The sequence below is a fragment of the Plectropomus leopardus genome, chromosome 5, assembly GCF_026936395.1.
Source record: "Plectropomus leopardus strain MGB_pleo_1.0 chromosome 5, ASM2693639v1, whole genome shotgun sequence".
Classification (NCBI taxonomy): Eukaryota; Metazoa; Chordata; class Actinopteri; order Perciformes; family Serranidae; genus Plectropomus; species Plectropomus leopardus.
Window position 1 is genome coordinate 32,877,030 of NC_142180.1, and position 14,951 is coordinate 32,891,980.

At 40.8% G+C, this 14,951-nt stretch overlaps 1 protein-coding gene across 4 annotated transcripts in view; it reads left to right on the forward strand.

Annotated features, from left to right (window-relative positions):
- Positions 1–14,951, forward strand: part of fryl (furry homolog, like) — a 77,530-nt gene that overhangs the window by 59,297 nt on the left and 3,282 nt on the right. For 3 of the 4 annotated variants that reach the window (XM_088077985.1, XM_088077986.1, XM_088077987.1), the window contains 9 exons: positions 1,795–1,995; positions 4,764–5,191; positions 8,358–8,565; positions 8,713–8,862; positions 9,102–9,200; positions 10,031–10,099; positions 12,121–12,138; positions 13,486–13,596; positions 14,625–14,818. In XM_088077985.1, the coding sequence (XP_087934111.1) occupies positions 1,795–1,995; positions 4,764–5,191; positions 8,358–8,565; positions 8,713–8,862; positions 9,102–9,200; positions 10,031–10,099; positions 12,121–12,138; positions 13,486–13,596; positions 14,625–14,818 (1,478 nt within the window). The remainder of the gene's footprint in view (positions 1–1,794; positions 1,996–4,763; positions 5,192–8,357; positions 8,566–8,712; positions 8,863–9,101; positions 9,201–10,030; positions 10,100–12,120; positions 12,139–13,485; positions 13,597–14,624; positions 14,819–14,951) is intronic. The other variant, XM_088077988.1, reaches the window with a different exon arrangement.

A 14,951-nucleotide genomic window follows, 5' to 3' on the forward strand; every position in this document is an offset into this window, starting at 1 on the left:
GCTTGTCTAACCCTTCTTTGCTTTCTTTTTGCTTTGCAAACAAGGTCTTTTCCCAAGCTACCAACAATAACTCCATTAATATAAATGCTTTACGTCAGTTTAACGGGGCTGTTTTCTTTCTCTCTTTCTCTGCTCCTCTTGATCTTGGTAGTGCACGGTGAGAGAATGAGCTTTTGCCTCTAGTGGATATTTGCCCCCAAAATGTTTGTTGTAGCACTACTCTGTACCAGTAGAAAAAACGAGCATGCAGCTTACATGTGTGTATTCAAACAGAATTTTGAAAGCGTTAAGTGTTAAATATAATTACTATTATTGACATTGGCATGATCTTACTTTTTGCCTGAAGTAATTTTAAAGTGCTGAATGGAAGACTAAAATGACTAAATGTCATGCTCCGCTTGATACAGAAACATGGGTAACGTCTTTTTTTGTTGTTCAACTGCAAATAATAAGCAACACAAACCATTACTATTAAAACCTTTTGGACTTGCAAATAGTGAAATGACTTTCAGTATTAAAGTAATGCATAATTTGTAATTTCAAGTGGTCAATTGATTCCAAACTAATCATGAGCTCTAGTAAAAAAAACTCCTTGCATATTAACATATGAAACCCAGCAAATCATAGAAATACATTGTTCCCCAAAGCAAAGCTATATGGAGTGTTAAAAAATGAATCAGTGTAATGAGGGTTAGTAAAGGATCTCTTTGGCATATGTTAGAAGACACCTACCAATTTAAACATAAATTTGAAAAAACAAAATCTGTATAAACAGTTCTTAGAAATGCTCCTAATGTACGTTTTGTGCAGTGTGTGTTGACAAAGTGACAGCTTTAGTCTATTTAGTGTATTTTAAATGAAAGTTTGCATCAAATCAGACGATGTGTAATCTCAAGTGAATTCACAAAGAACGCAGTCGTCGAGAGCACCATGAATTACACATCACTTGCAACTGCCATCTGCCTTGCCTCAAAGTCCGATTCACAAAAGATATTGCACTAATGGTATTACATTTTGCATCTGATTTCAATTATCCGTGTGGCATATTGTCAATACTGCCTTTGTGCAAAGATCACAGTAGAAGAAGAAAACGGAAATGTTCAGACTTTCAGGCTACAGGTGCAGAGGCATTCCTGGCCGTCCAAGTCCAGACATGATTCCCCTTATTTATTTTAGATATAAATGTCAAGTATTTAGTTATTTCTAGTTTTATTTATCTATTTATTAAGTTGTTTATTGACAGTTACTTTGTACATGCTTCATGCTGGGCCTGAGTCACAAGTTTAATTTTTTTTGCATGTCAACATCTACAGAATGACAATAAAATAATAATAATAATAATAATAATAATACATTTTATTTATAGAGTGCTCAAGGAACTCAAAGACGTTTCACATATTACAAAGGATAAAAACCAACGTTAAACCTTGAAACTACCTTTAGGTACCACCTGCTCTGAGGACACTAACTTCACTGCAACTTTATGAGGGTAGTGCAATCTTTACAAATTGGACTGTTTTTGCAGTGTGGCTCATTTGCACAGAAAGAGGCTTATTTTGCACCAAATGTATGAATATTACATAATTTAAATATGTGCAACTAGCACAGGAACACCAAGATACTATTTGCTCGGCAGCGCAGTTGCATTTGACCCTTCTGTGGCTTTTCGTCGGATTTGTGAAGAGTTTTTGGCCACAAAAGCCGAGCAATCCTTTGTGAATTCACCCTTCTCTGTTGTGTTTTTACTGGGTCACAAAAGAGACGCTAACTAGTCCTGATGATTTTCTTCTCCAGCTGAACAGTGACTCCGCTACCGACGACACCGCATCCAACCATGTGGACTCCCTGCAGCAGTCTCAAGAATTGTCCAGCAGTGCCCTGACTGAGGAGGCAACTGTGCTGCCCTCTCTGCCCTCTCTGCCCTCCCTCCCTCGACTGGATAGCCCCATGTTGGAGATGGCCCACTCAGACAGCACCAGCAGCCAGCTGCCTGAGGTGCGATCAATTGGGGGCAGCAATAAACTGTGGTGCTCGGGTGCTTTCTAGCTTGCCTTTTTCTTTCTGTTCAATCTTTATCTGCTTCTACTTTACTTCTTGGCTTGTCTGTCGTTGAGAGAGAGGATCAGCGACCTCCAGGGAGGTCTGGATGGGGCAAAAGTGCTGGTTCTATAATCACTGTGTCCGCCTGCTGTTGGGTGAAGACATTTAGTGATGCTTTTGCTGCTTCTGACTCCTTCTGCCCGCTGCTCGCTTTGGTGCTTTGCTCTGGGTTTGGGTGCTGAAGGCTAGCTCTTGCTCCTTTAATGGTATATTTGGTGATTAGTCAAGTGATGGGGCTTGCTTGCTTGTGTGATTTGGGGAGAGATTAAAACAAAAGCTCACCTCAGGTTAGCTGTCACTGCTCACCTCCAATAACACAGCAACTGACCATTCCAACTAAATCCTCCATTAAAAACTTGTGAAATGGACACCAGCTGCCTTATCTTCGGCAGAAGCATGTGTGAGTATGAGTCCATTACAAGTGGTGTTTTCACTTTAAAAAATGCAGTTAACTGAAAAACAGTGGTGCTCTAGCCAATTAAACCCCTTCAATAATGCTACCATATTAACATGCCATAGCCTGTGATGAACAGCTTTGCTATCTGCTGCTACTGACGTTTATCACTTAAACTAACAATGGTGAGTAAATTTTGTTGTCCTGATTTACATTTGCACACATCGAGGTGACTGCAGAACCAAATCTTTTACCTTTAAAGGGACAGTTCTGATTTTTGGAAGTGGGGTTGTATGTGGTAATTATATGTAGTCAGTGTATTACCTACAGTGGTCGATGGTTTTAAAAAGATACAGGAGTACCCACACTGAAGCTAAGAAAGTTACTTCTGTGGACAGAGCAGGAGTAAAATATATAGTCTTTTTGTGTGTGTGTGTGTGTGTGTGTGTGTGTGTGTGTGTGTGTGTTATTGTCTGACTTTGGTGTTTTTAAGTGTTAGTTTGGACTCACTAAAGTCCCACACTAACCCAACCAAACTAACCGATCAAGGCGACAGTCAACCAACAGCTCCTGTGTTCTGTGAGGTAAAATTATTGTTTTTGTCAAAAGAGTCTGGTGGCTTTAGTGAGAGCATAGATGGATATAGTGTGGGGCAAGTTAATTTCAAAATGTAATACATTGCATATTACCTTTTACATTTATTATTAAATGTAAGTAATTACTTACTTTACAATATTACTTTCTATGGAATTTGTTTGATTTCTTTTTAAAACAGGGAAAATAGGCAATGAGCAACTTAACAAGAAATGTCCCACAAATTGCAAAAAAAGAGTAAAAGGTGCCAAGAAAAATAACCTGAACAAGGAAAGAGAGCAAATTACTAGAAAATTCACAAAAAGGTCAAAATGTCAAGAAACATAATAATTATTTTTATTATAATTAGATATTTATTAATTATTTATTTGACTTAATTTCCTTTATTTATTTATTTATTTACATTTTTGTGCTAATTTTCAGGAAATTATCTTGTAACTTTTACTAATTTCATGGAATTTTTGGGGTTATATAAAGTTGCTAAGTGCCTTTTTCTTATGTTTTTGAAAGAAATAAGGCCAATCTGCTCAGGTTTCATAGGTTGAAATATATTGATATAAGAATAGTCTCATACATCTAAATGAGAGTAGGTGTTCTTCCCCTCAGTGACGATGTTTTACAGGGCTGGATGTAACTTTCTAAGAACTCTAGATCTAGCTGATGGTCTCAATATCATCCCAAGGACATCTCCCCCATCACAGCCCCGGCTCTTAGTGTAATGAGCCCTAGATAAAACCATCAATACTCTTACTCATTCCCTCCAGGATGACCACGACCACTTCTAAAAGCTTTCTGTAATATGGCAGCTGCCTCTGTGATGCACTGGCTGTCTGCCACACTCAGCTTTCTTAATGCATTAGACTTTTAAATAAAAAAACAAGACAGTAAGAAAACAGGTGCTCTTAATTAAAACCCCTTCTCTGTGCTATCTCCCAAAATATCCCTCCTCCATGTAAGTGCTTTAAATCTACATGGTTGCTTTACATTTGGAATTTATCTGGAGTTTCCCGTGTGTGAGTCAGACTCTGTAACTGGTTTTAGCTCTAATTTAATCAAATATAAATGGTGTTCCCTCACTTAAAGTGCGCTCACTGTTGATTACTGATGTTTGGTGAATTTGTTATGCCACTACAGTCCATCATTTATATGTAGTTACGGAGTGCAGGTCATAAATCTGACCATGTAAGATGCGTCAAAGTGTAAACGTTAGATCTGATTTATCTGCTGTCCTGTTAGCTCTCAGTCCCTTGTCGTTTCACCGCGTTGCTGCTGTTTTATTAGCATTGAGGTCAAGTTTTTAATGGCATTTCAGTGATAGATTGATATTGGCTGCTGTTTATTGATTCTTTTCTTTTTCTTTAATTTCTCATGAGAGGCTTTAGCTTATAGAGTGACATAAAGAGCAATCTCCCAGGAAGCGAACCTCGTAAAAAGTGCTGACTCTGAAGTCCCTCTTGTATAATTGAAACTAATATGTGTTCTTAAGCGTAGGCTATAGAAGTCTTAATTTAACCTATAATAGAGGCTCGGGTGTGAATGTGTTCTCAAATTGATATTTCGAGCCGCTGTTGTAATGACAACCAGGTAATCTGACTGTTGAGAAAAAGATAATGTTCATGCACTGCGTGTGTTTGCCAAACCGCACCTGAGCGCCCCCCTCTGGCTTGTGTTACAGGATGCCGTAAGCATGACGGCGGCAGACGAGCTGAGCAGCAGCGTTAGCGAGGACACGGGGTTTTGCAGCGCCCCCCCTCTGCCCTCTGACCCCTCAGAACTGTGTGACCTCCAAGATTCACAGGACCCTCAGGATTCTCAGGATGCTCAGGAACCCCAGGAGACTCAGGACCCTCAGGAAGACCTGGATCCAGCCCCCCCTCCCCCGCCGGCCATAGACACTCCACCGGGGTCCCTCTGTGAGGAGGACCCCCAAACAGTCCTGCCTCTGTCTCTGCCCCTGCCCATGCCACCGGAGACGAAGCCAGATCCAGATCCAGACCCAGACAGCACCTGCGGGTCTGGCTGGGAGGAAGATGTGACTCAGGCCCTGAAGGAGCTGGATGAGCGCTGTGAGGAGGAGGAGGCGGACTTCTCTGGCATGTCCAGGTGAGTGGATTGTTCTGGATCTAAACACCTCCACAAAGTTTTACAGGGAATCTGAAAAGATGAATGACGTCGGTGATCTGTATAAATCATCTAATATCTGTAACCTGAAGGACAAATTAATAGTGGTCACTTGGCTTTTTAACATGCATTTAGACTTCTGGGACCCACCAAAAACAGACCACTTGAGTTTATACTTGTATTGTTAAATGAAAAGTTTGGTATGTTTCAATCTTGACCCTATTTTTCCATGTTGTGTCCAATCGAAACAACTTGTGAAATTGTTTCAGAATTGAGCAACAACGATGCAGACGGCAAAACAAGCTGCAATTTTACCATACTTTCTGTGCACCTACAGTTAATCTTTAAAAGTGTTCATTTTTGCCACTGACAGGCTCAGATTATTGTACTTGGTGTCTGGAAACACTCTGGAGAGGATCTTTTCAGAGATAGACATTTTTTTCTTGAGATCATTTTTGTTTAACCAGAAACAACGTAGGAATTGTCATTTCCAGACCCAACAGACTCCATACAAATAAATGTATGTTGTCATTGTAAAGCATACTTCATTCAAAGCTGACAAAAACTAAAATTAAAATGCACCGAAATATTATTGCTTCGTCGCTCCACTACTCCAACAATCATAAACTCTGGCTTGGTTGAATTAAACCTTTAAGTTACCTACTTAGATGTGAAATATGCTGGCTCTGTACATTTAATTTAGGTTAAAATACAGTTTATTTAAAGGTAATCTGATGGGTTTGGTGATGGTGGCTGTTTCTGGTTAAACAAAGAGGATTAACTCTTAACAAAAACTTTTATCTCTTTAGGGATGCTTTCCATAAGTTGTGAGAAATTTGAAATATCAATCTAAGCCTATTGATGCCAAAAACAAGCACTTTTCATCGTCAATTGTAGTTGTGAACTTGCCCCAAGTAGTAACATTGCAGCCTGTTAAGTCACTGCCAGCTGCAGTGCTCTCGTTCAATAGTGGACAAATTTAAAAAAGTTTTGTTTCCATTAGTGACTTAGACACAAAAACATGAGAAAGTGAAGTTACCCTAAACATTTGGTACTGTCAGTGATAAATGGAACTGCTTTACATGCATATAGTTTGAGCCAGTTGATAAATCAAAGCAAAACATATGGATCACCAATAATGTTAGTTTTAAAAGATTTAGTTTGCAGAACAGTTCATGTGAGGGCAAAATAGCAAAGATCTCATAATATATTAGAGGTACTGGAAAGCCATGAGCAGTGATGTAAAATAGAAAGCTGAAAATGAGAAGTCTTATCACAGCCTCGCCTGAAATCAAGAGCGCCTGCTCTGACATCAGAAGAATTTATTACATTTTTTTTATTAAATATAATATCAGGCTTATGAAGAGTCAGGGAAAACAAGCGGGAGTGTTGCATCAAACAGCAAAGGCCACATATTTGATGAGCGAGGCGTTTCAGCGAGTAACTTGGTGACAAGACGAGATGCATCAAGAAGTGTCGATTCAGCTCAGCTAGTGATTGATTGATTGAGTGAGTGATTGATCACACCGTATGTTCCTTTTGGAGTTATTAATTAGAGCAGCCAGCACGTTGCAATTTTGGAGAAAAAAAGAAAACCTTGTGAGTTTTACCACCTCTGCTAATCCTGACTGGAACTGCCCATTAAAGAAAGAAATGTCTGCACTCCTATAATAAAGAACAATTTCCCTGACAATAATAATAATCATAATAATATAAGCTTAATTTGTTTAGCACCTTTTATACAAGAAATGCAGGCCAGCTTGCTTTACAACAAAGAAATTACATGCACCAAGAGCTTCACATGAAAAGACTTGCAGAAGACATAATATTAAGATATATCAAGACATAATAAAACGTGCGTGTAAAGATAAGATAAGATCAGAACAGAGTACATAGAATGCATCTTCACATGGATAAAACCCACTTGATAATACTATTAAAAGTAAGATAGCAGTCAAATATCAAACTTTTACATGATAATTTTTAATGTTTTTATTGTGAAAAAAGCTGTATTAGTTGGCTAAACTGTAGTTCTGGTGGGGCTGCTTATGAAGGTAGATGGATTACAGAATATGGGGAGGAGTGCCTCTGTGAGATGACGATGGTCGCGATGGTCTGTTGGGTGACATCGTCCCTGGCTTGGTTCCAGTGTGGGCTGAAACTATGAAGGTGGGCCAGTGTAGGCTGGCTCCAGTCCACTGTTAGACGTTCCCTACTCAAGGTGGGCCAACTCTGGCTGGAGGACAGTTATAAATTCCTGGTTTTAAAGTACACTGAACAAACACACAGGCACATACATCCACTCACTCACTTAGCCTTATACTGACATGCATCACTTCACTGAGGGTCTTTCATTAGCTAAGCCACGCATGATTGATGAGCGAGCGCGTTAGTGGGGTGCACTCTGAGTGATTGTCTGAAAACAGCAGGACACTAACCAGTGCAGAGTTTTTTCGATGTGTGAGGATTTATGTGAGTGGGAGAGAGCAAGACAAAAACAACTCAGCAGTGTTCCACCACTGTGAGGTCGGGAGCTGGCTCTGTTTTGCAGAAGTGTGTGTGTATGTGTCGGTGTGTGCCGATGCCTAGCTGGTATAGAGCTCTCTGCAGTCCTGTGTGGGATGGGAGTGCAGTGCGCTAGTGCTGTTAGCAGTTGCAGCACAGTCGAGCTGCAGACGAAGGGAGAGAGTGAGGGAAAGAGAAAACAGGAGCGATAGTTGGGGTGAGGATGAGGACAGAGGCTGTGTCGGCTGCCGCGCTTGGCAGTGCAGGCTTTAGATACTTATATTCTGTCTGCTTCTTCAGGCTGTTTGGTCCTACAGGCCTGTGAGTATCTGAACGTGTGTGTGTGTGTGTGTCTGTGAGAGAGAGAGAGAGAGAGAAGAGAGAGAGACAGGTTTGCATGATGCTAAAATGCTAATAGCTCCAATGTTGTTATTGTGCTCGAGCACTGCAGTAGATTAGAGCTCTCAATATACTGCAGCAAAATCTGCTGCGAGGGAGGCAGAGAGACAGCGACGTGAGGTTGTTTACTTGCAGCGAGTGAGGATGAGCATGTGTGCGTGTTTACATTTTGTCCTTCAGTAAAGACTGAGGGGAGTGTAGAACATGTCGAATTGTAGCTTATTGGCCCCCGTGTGTGTTTCAGTCAAGATGAAGGTGACGCAGACTGCTTCCCAGAGATTCAGGCCTCTCCGCCCCCTTCGCCCTTCCTCTCTGCCATCCTGGCAGCGTTCCAGCCTGTTGCCTATGACAATGAGGAGGATGCTTGGCGTTGCCATGTCAACCAGATGTTGTCAGATACAGATGGTTCCTCTGCTGTTTACACGTTCCACGTGTTCTCCAGACTCTTTCAGGTAAAAACCTTTTAAAGTGCTTTTTCTTTGATATATTTGCATTTTTGGCTAGAATGGATGCACTTATAAAATATTGTTTACTGGTGATCATTGTCACTATTTTTTCTTTCTTTCTTTTCTTTCTACTCTACATCATGTTTAATACAGGGCATTCAGAGGAAATTTGGCTCCATTACGCATTCATCTGTTCGCTTCCTCGGGGAAAGGCTCCAGCGAATGGGTAATCAGTTCCTCAGCTCCCTGGAAGTCATGACGTCTCGCTCGCAGTGCCCCACTGTGCTCCTGGATGCAGAGACGGTGAGGCTGTTCTGCATGTTTGTCTACAACAATTATGATAAAACTAATTGAGCTGAAACACAATAATGTAGCAGCAGTAACCAATTATTACCTGTTATTTAAAAAATTAGTGCTGCATGTTGTGCATATTCCTCAATGTTTTTGTGTGTCCTGCTGTAGATATTTCTCTGTCATGTACTGTGTATGTATTGGTTGTTGTTGTGGGTTAATGTATGTGGTGTCCTGTCTTGCTGTTGTAGCTGGTCTCTTGTGGACTGTTGGAGACTCTGAAGTTTAGTGTGCTGGAGTTGCAGGAACACCTGGACACCTACAATGCCAAGAGAGAAGCAGCAGAGCTTGTAAGTCACCACATAATCTGCACTCGCCATATCTACTTTCTTATTCTCTTTTAACCTTTTCCCCCTCAGGACACGTTGCCTTGCATCCTCCATGATTCTTAAGGCTGCCACAACTGCAGTTTTAAGTTGCTGTGTCAGGATATGTGTGTGTGTGTGTGTGTGTGTGTGTAAGTAAATTGTCTCACAGTGGCTTCTCATCTCAAGAGAGATGGGCTTAGGAAGTGTGTGTAAATTGCCCTTTATCCTTATGCCATCGCTCCAAAGAAATTCTGAGACGACACAGAGACGAATAGCTGATGCTGTACAAGATATGCTCCGATCTGTCTCATCAGCAGGGCGGACATCGAATCAGTGTTGGGTATGAGTACATTTAGCTGCCGTTAGTGTCTGCATCACTAGTGACATCCCCTGCTGAAGGGATAAAAATAACCCTCAGCACTCCTAAATCAGTTATAGAAGGCCAGGCAGAAGAAGCTGTGAGGGGTGGGAGGAGGAACGAAGGGGGGAAGGGAAGGAAGAGAACAGATGAGATTGCAGAGGGTTCTGGGATGCTGGGGCGCTAATTGAATGAGACGGCAATGGTCCCTGGAGGGCTAGATACTACCCTGTGCTTTGAAACAGGCCTTCTTTAATTCGCTAAGTACAACACTTTTATTAAATCTCCTCCCCGACCAGCCTTTATTATATACGTACACAAATGTAGATGCAGACGTCCAACAGAGTATCAAAAAAAACCTCTTGTTTTGCTTCTGTTACCAGTCTTCCCCTCTCTTTCCTAATCCTTATGTTTTTGTCTTTTCTAACCCATTCCTGTCCTCCCAACCCTGTAGTGGCTGGAGAATTGCAGGAAAACATTTGGGGACAAGGACAGTAGCCAACGACCCAATACTCACGCACAGGTAGGAATGAACACTTGAATGTTTGATGGCTGGGAATGTTAATTGTAATTTGTGTATTTGACTTTAGGAATCAGGTTAATCATGAAAGACTGCAAGTGATTGTTGATTGGATGAATTTTGTCACCAGTGAGGTCTCTGCATGAAGTCCAACTGAAATTAAATTGCATGTTTTTTGTCTGCAACTGCATACATATCTGCTGTGCGCATCACCTGCCCTGTGTTTTCCTATGAAAAAAAATCTGAAAACAAGAACATTACTTATTTTAAAAAGTATTTACTGTATATATATATATATATATATATATATAAACAGTGATTTGAAAGAAGGTCCGAATGCATACACATATTTCTAATTAAACAATAGAATCACAACCTATGAACAGTTTGCACTTGAGTAACTCAATATAAACTTAAGAGAAGTGAAGTTAGAATCACATCTTCTGAGATCTAAATGTGCATATATATTCAGTCCAAGATGCCCAACTGCTTTTTAACTTATCCTGTTCAAGGTTTGCAATGACTGTACGTTTTTCCATCACATAAATGTCGTGAAAAACATCGATCCAGTCCTTAACAAACGGCTTCATTTTAAACCATATTTGCATAAAGCAGCAACGTCGGCGTTGCATCATAGGCGGAGCAGATGGTCACACTGAGTCAGACAGCAGCTTCACAATGCAAAAGCCGCAGACTCTGAGCAACAAACACATTAGCTTTCTTACCTAAGTCTCTTTCTTATCTCACTGAACATAAATCTGTTCTGCACCTTAGCTAAATGAGCAACCAACAATCATTCATCAGGGCAGCATGTAAATGTCCCTGCATGTCACTTTGGCTCAGCTAGATGCTGGTATGGTCCTCACTCTTTAATACCACTAACGATAACCCGTCTGTCTATGACATGAAGGCTTCAGGGGAGATTTGTTTACTTTGTCTCTCATTCCCCTGCTGGGGCTCAGCCTGCCAGGTACTGTCAATCAAACACAGACGTTAACACGCCCCTTCAGACACTGAGAGGAAAAGAAGCATTTCTAAAAAAGATCCCAAATCTCTTTCTTTTTGATAATATAAAAATATTGAGAAATTTAACCCTTAGGGACTGTTTGGTGCATTTTACGTGCTTTTCATTCTTAATTTTTTGATAATTGTGGTTGTGTTCATGCATATGGCATACATTTTGGTAAGACTGTGTATTTTTGTTTAATCTTGGAATTTCCAGCTCAGCTCCTACAATAAGTCTAAAATACGCTCATTTATTATTGCCATGGATTCACCTGTGATGGCTGATGCTCCCGTTACCACTCCAATATGTGTGCGTATTTGCTTTTGAAAGACTACCGATCTGTCTTCTGTTACCTTGACTTAAACTCACACTGAGTAACAGTTCCAACTAGTTGTTGGTCCAAGCAAAGAAATCTCTGGTCTTGCTTTTCACCATTGCTTACTTTAACTTTAATATTCTGTAACTAATTCACGAACCACAGAGTAGACTCTGTGTCCTTTTTACACCATCACGTGCATTCCAGTCTACATGAATGGTTAGGTGATGTGAGGACAAACATCATTTTTGTTTTAAAATGCCACATTAAAATGATAATGTATTAGTGTGGATTTAGCCTTTGCTTGAGCTACTTGTGCAGCTCTGTGGACTTCATGCTCACAGCTTCCCCTTTAGCTTGGCGCTCACAGAAACGCTGTCTTTGGTTAAAACTGCTGTGGTGTTTTTTTCAGTCAAAATGGCAAGACATTCAGAAGTATGTTTCTTCTCTTTCCCTCCTCCCCCTGTAGCCTCTACCATATCTTTTTCTCTCCCTCATCGTACATGCTGTTATGATGTGAGCTCACGTGTGTTTCGGCACTGAGCCCTCACCGACCTGTGTGAGGGGAAGGATGATAAACCACCGCTCTTTGCCCGTCAGGTCACCGTGTCTCAGCTGCCATGTTAAAGCTCACTAATTCTTGATCTTTCTCTCCTTCTGTTTTGTTTGTTGTTGTTTTTGTGTGACCTGCTTCTTGCTTAGCAAATGGAAAATCTAGCAGTAAGTGGTTCTCATATTACAGACTCTTAATAATCATGACATCCGGACAAAACCACTGACCATCTCATCTCTCTCTGTACATACCTGCGCTGTCGGCAACCACAGACTGTGCTCTGCCTCCATCCCCACCCTCCTCTGTATCTCTGTCTCTGCCTTGATCGGTCATGTAACCCAGCTCAACTCTCCCATCCACCCAATCATGAGTTACGTTACCCTGTATGGCAGCGTGTGCTTTTTTTCTGTTGCTACATCCAGCCTGGATAATCAATAATCAGACCGCTTTGTGCCGCACACTGATTCTGTCTGCAGATAGATGGAGACGTCTCAACTTATATTCAGCGTAGAGATGCTGATGATTTCAGAGGGGCTGTCTGTGTTATCAGCGGTAGAGGATAGGTGGAGAGATCATGTTGTTGTCAGGATTAGATTACTTTCATTTTGCATGTGTGTTGTTCCGTTCCCATATCTGTTCAAATTACCATTTTTTTCTCCCTTCATGTTTTCCTGGATTAAGGTCTGAACTCTCAGTAATTACTAGGGGTGGGAATCTTTGGCACATTGCAATTAGGTTATGATTTTTATAAACACAATTTTTTTCTCACTGCTTGACTACTTACTACTTTTAAAAAATAGCATATTTGTAATGGTCCATTATTGTAAAACTGGGACCATATTTGTCACGATGAAACTGGGACCATATTTTGCTAAATATATCTAAACTCGAGAGATTGACTCTCTGCATGTACCAACCCGAAGTTACCGATACTGTGAACAGAATCGGTCCACCCTTCATTATAAGCCAGGGGATGCGGGTCAGATTATATACATCCGCAGTCGCGCTTACTCAGCCATTCTCACCCAAACTCGAGATGTAGCTAAGAAATGTAAAGCCCAGTCTTACATTACTATTAAAGGTGATTGTAATGTAAAGAATTGTGTTTTGAATTCCTGATTGTTGACTTGTCTGCACTGAGACATAATGTTTTTAAGAGAGAATAGCGATTCATCTTTTTTTTTCTCCCCACTCGTAGTAATTACCCACTTCTTTGGGTCACGCAGTCAGCCACACTGATCCCAGTGGCTCGTAGGGAGCGTCGCACGAGGTGGTGATGGATAGTTTCCTAATTGAGATCACATGACTAATTCTACTAGTGGTAGACTCACCTCTTGCTCCATGACCCAAACCGGATGGCACTTTGCTGCAGACCTTGTTAACCCTTTTCATCTACTCCCACGTCTCTAACCCAGGATACCCATCCGTCTAATCATACGATCATCAGAGTAATTTAAGTGCAAGCTCGACCGTCATGCCGGTACATGACTGTGCGTATGTTTCTGTCTCTGTAGGAGCTGGAGTTATGTCGCAGGCTCTATAAGTTGCACTTTCAGCTGCTGCTGCTCTTCCAGGCGTACTGTAAGCTCATCAGCAGGGTGGACACCATCAAGAGAGAGGCAGAGGTGAGACTGAAACCATGCTGGATTCATTGTTTACTGCTGCAAAATAAACTGGATGTGCCTGAATCCATTCGTTATTTAGATTTATGACATACAATGAAATTATAAAATATGTCTGAAATGCACTTTTTTTTCGACACCTAGGCTTCATTCGTCCTTTTTTTCAAGAAAACATGAACATTCCCAGGCATTATGACAATCATCAGACCATGAGGTCATAAGCATGAGGCTTATTACAGCACTTAATAAATTACATATCAATAACCTGAATTAATAAAACAGAAAATAAAAAAGGTGAAAAACTGCATTTCAAGTCCTGGGGTTGGGTGGGGCGAACCGGCAAACAAAGCCCAATAACAATGTTTTGTCTGTCTTGCAATGTTTACATCCTTTCTCAGTCTTAGTGGAAAAGTCAGACTTTCCATCTCATGAATCTCTTTGATAATTTCAGGTCAGTTATGTACTGCAGGCGTGTCGGTTTGTAGCCATTTACAAGTTATTGCTTTCTTTGCTGCTACTGTAAATATCTGAAATACACTTAACATTAAAATTTCGGTTCATGTTTGCCTTAAAGAGTCACTGTGACGCTGTGGCAGCTGAAATCTTCCCCATCTCCAAGAATCAAGAACAGGCAAATTGCATTATGTTACATCATGCTGGAAGAGGACTCGTCGTCTCTTTTTCTATATTTGTTTGTCATAAAAATCTTAAAGTAGTTTCATATTTTAATTTAATGATACTGTACATAAATTAGCAGGAAGTTAAATTGCTCTATAAAGGCAGGACAGTTAAATCAGTCCTTGCTGGATGTTTCCTGCAGCCGATCTGTGTTTGAGCTGCATCTTGCCGGAGCTTTAATTGTATTAGCACTTAATGAAATTAAATAATTTCTAAAATAGAGTGATGGGGTCAGCTATTCCAGCTGATATTGAGTCAAGAGGTTTATTGCACCGTCCTCCGGGGTAGGTTTTGCACGTGTGCTGTAATATGCTGTGTTATCACATTCATATTTTTATGTCTCTGTTTCCAAGGTGACCAATATGTCTGAAGAACTCACTATCCTCGAGAGCTGTCTGAAGGAGGCAGAAACAGGAAATGATGGTCAGGAAGATGTGTGTATGTCAGACACTGCGCAGACCAACACCGAGACGGCCATCCAATCACTGATTGAAACTCTGAGAGCCAGAGACTTCAGCTCTGCCCTCACGCAGGTCAAAATCTTCAGGTAAGAGGAATATTATAACATCAAAGTAAAGGCACAAAACAGAGACTTTCTGAGCGAAAACATGTTGATAAATTGATGAAATGAACTGACCAGAAAAATCTGATTAAGACAATTTAATTAGTTAGAAATAATC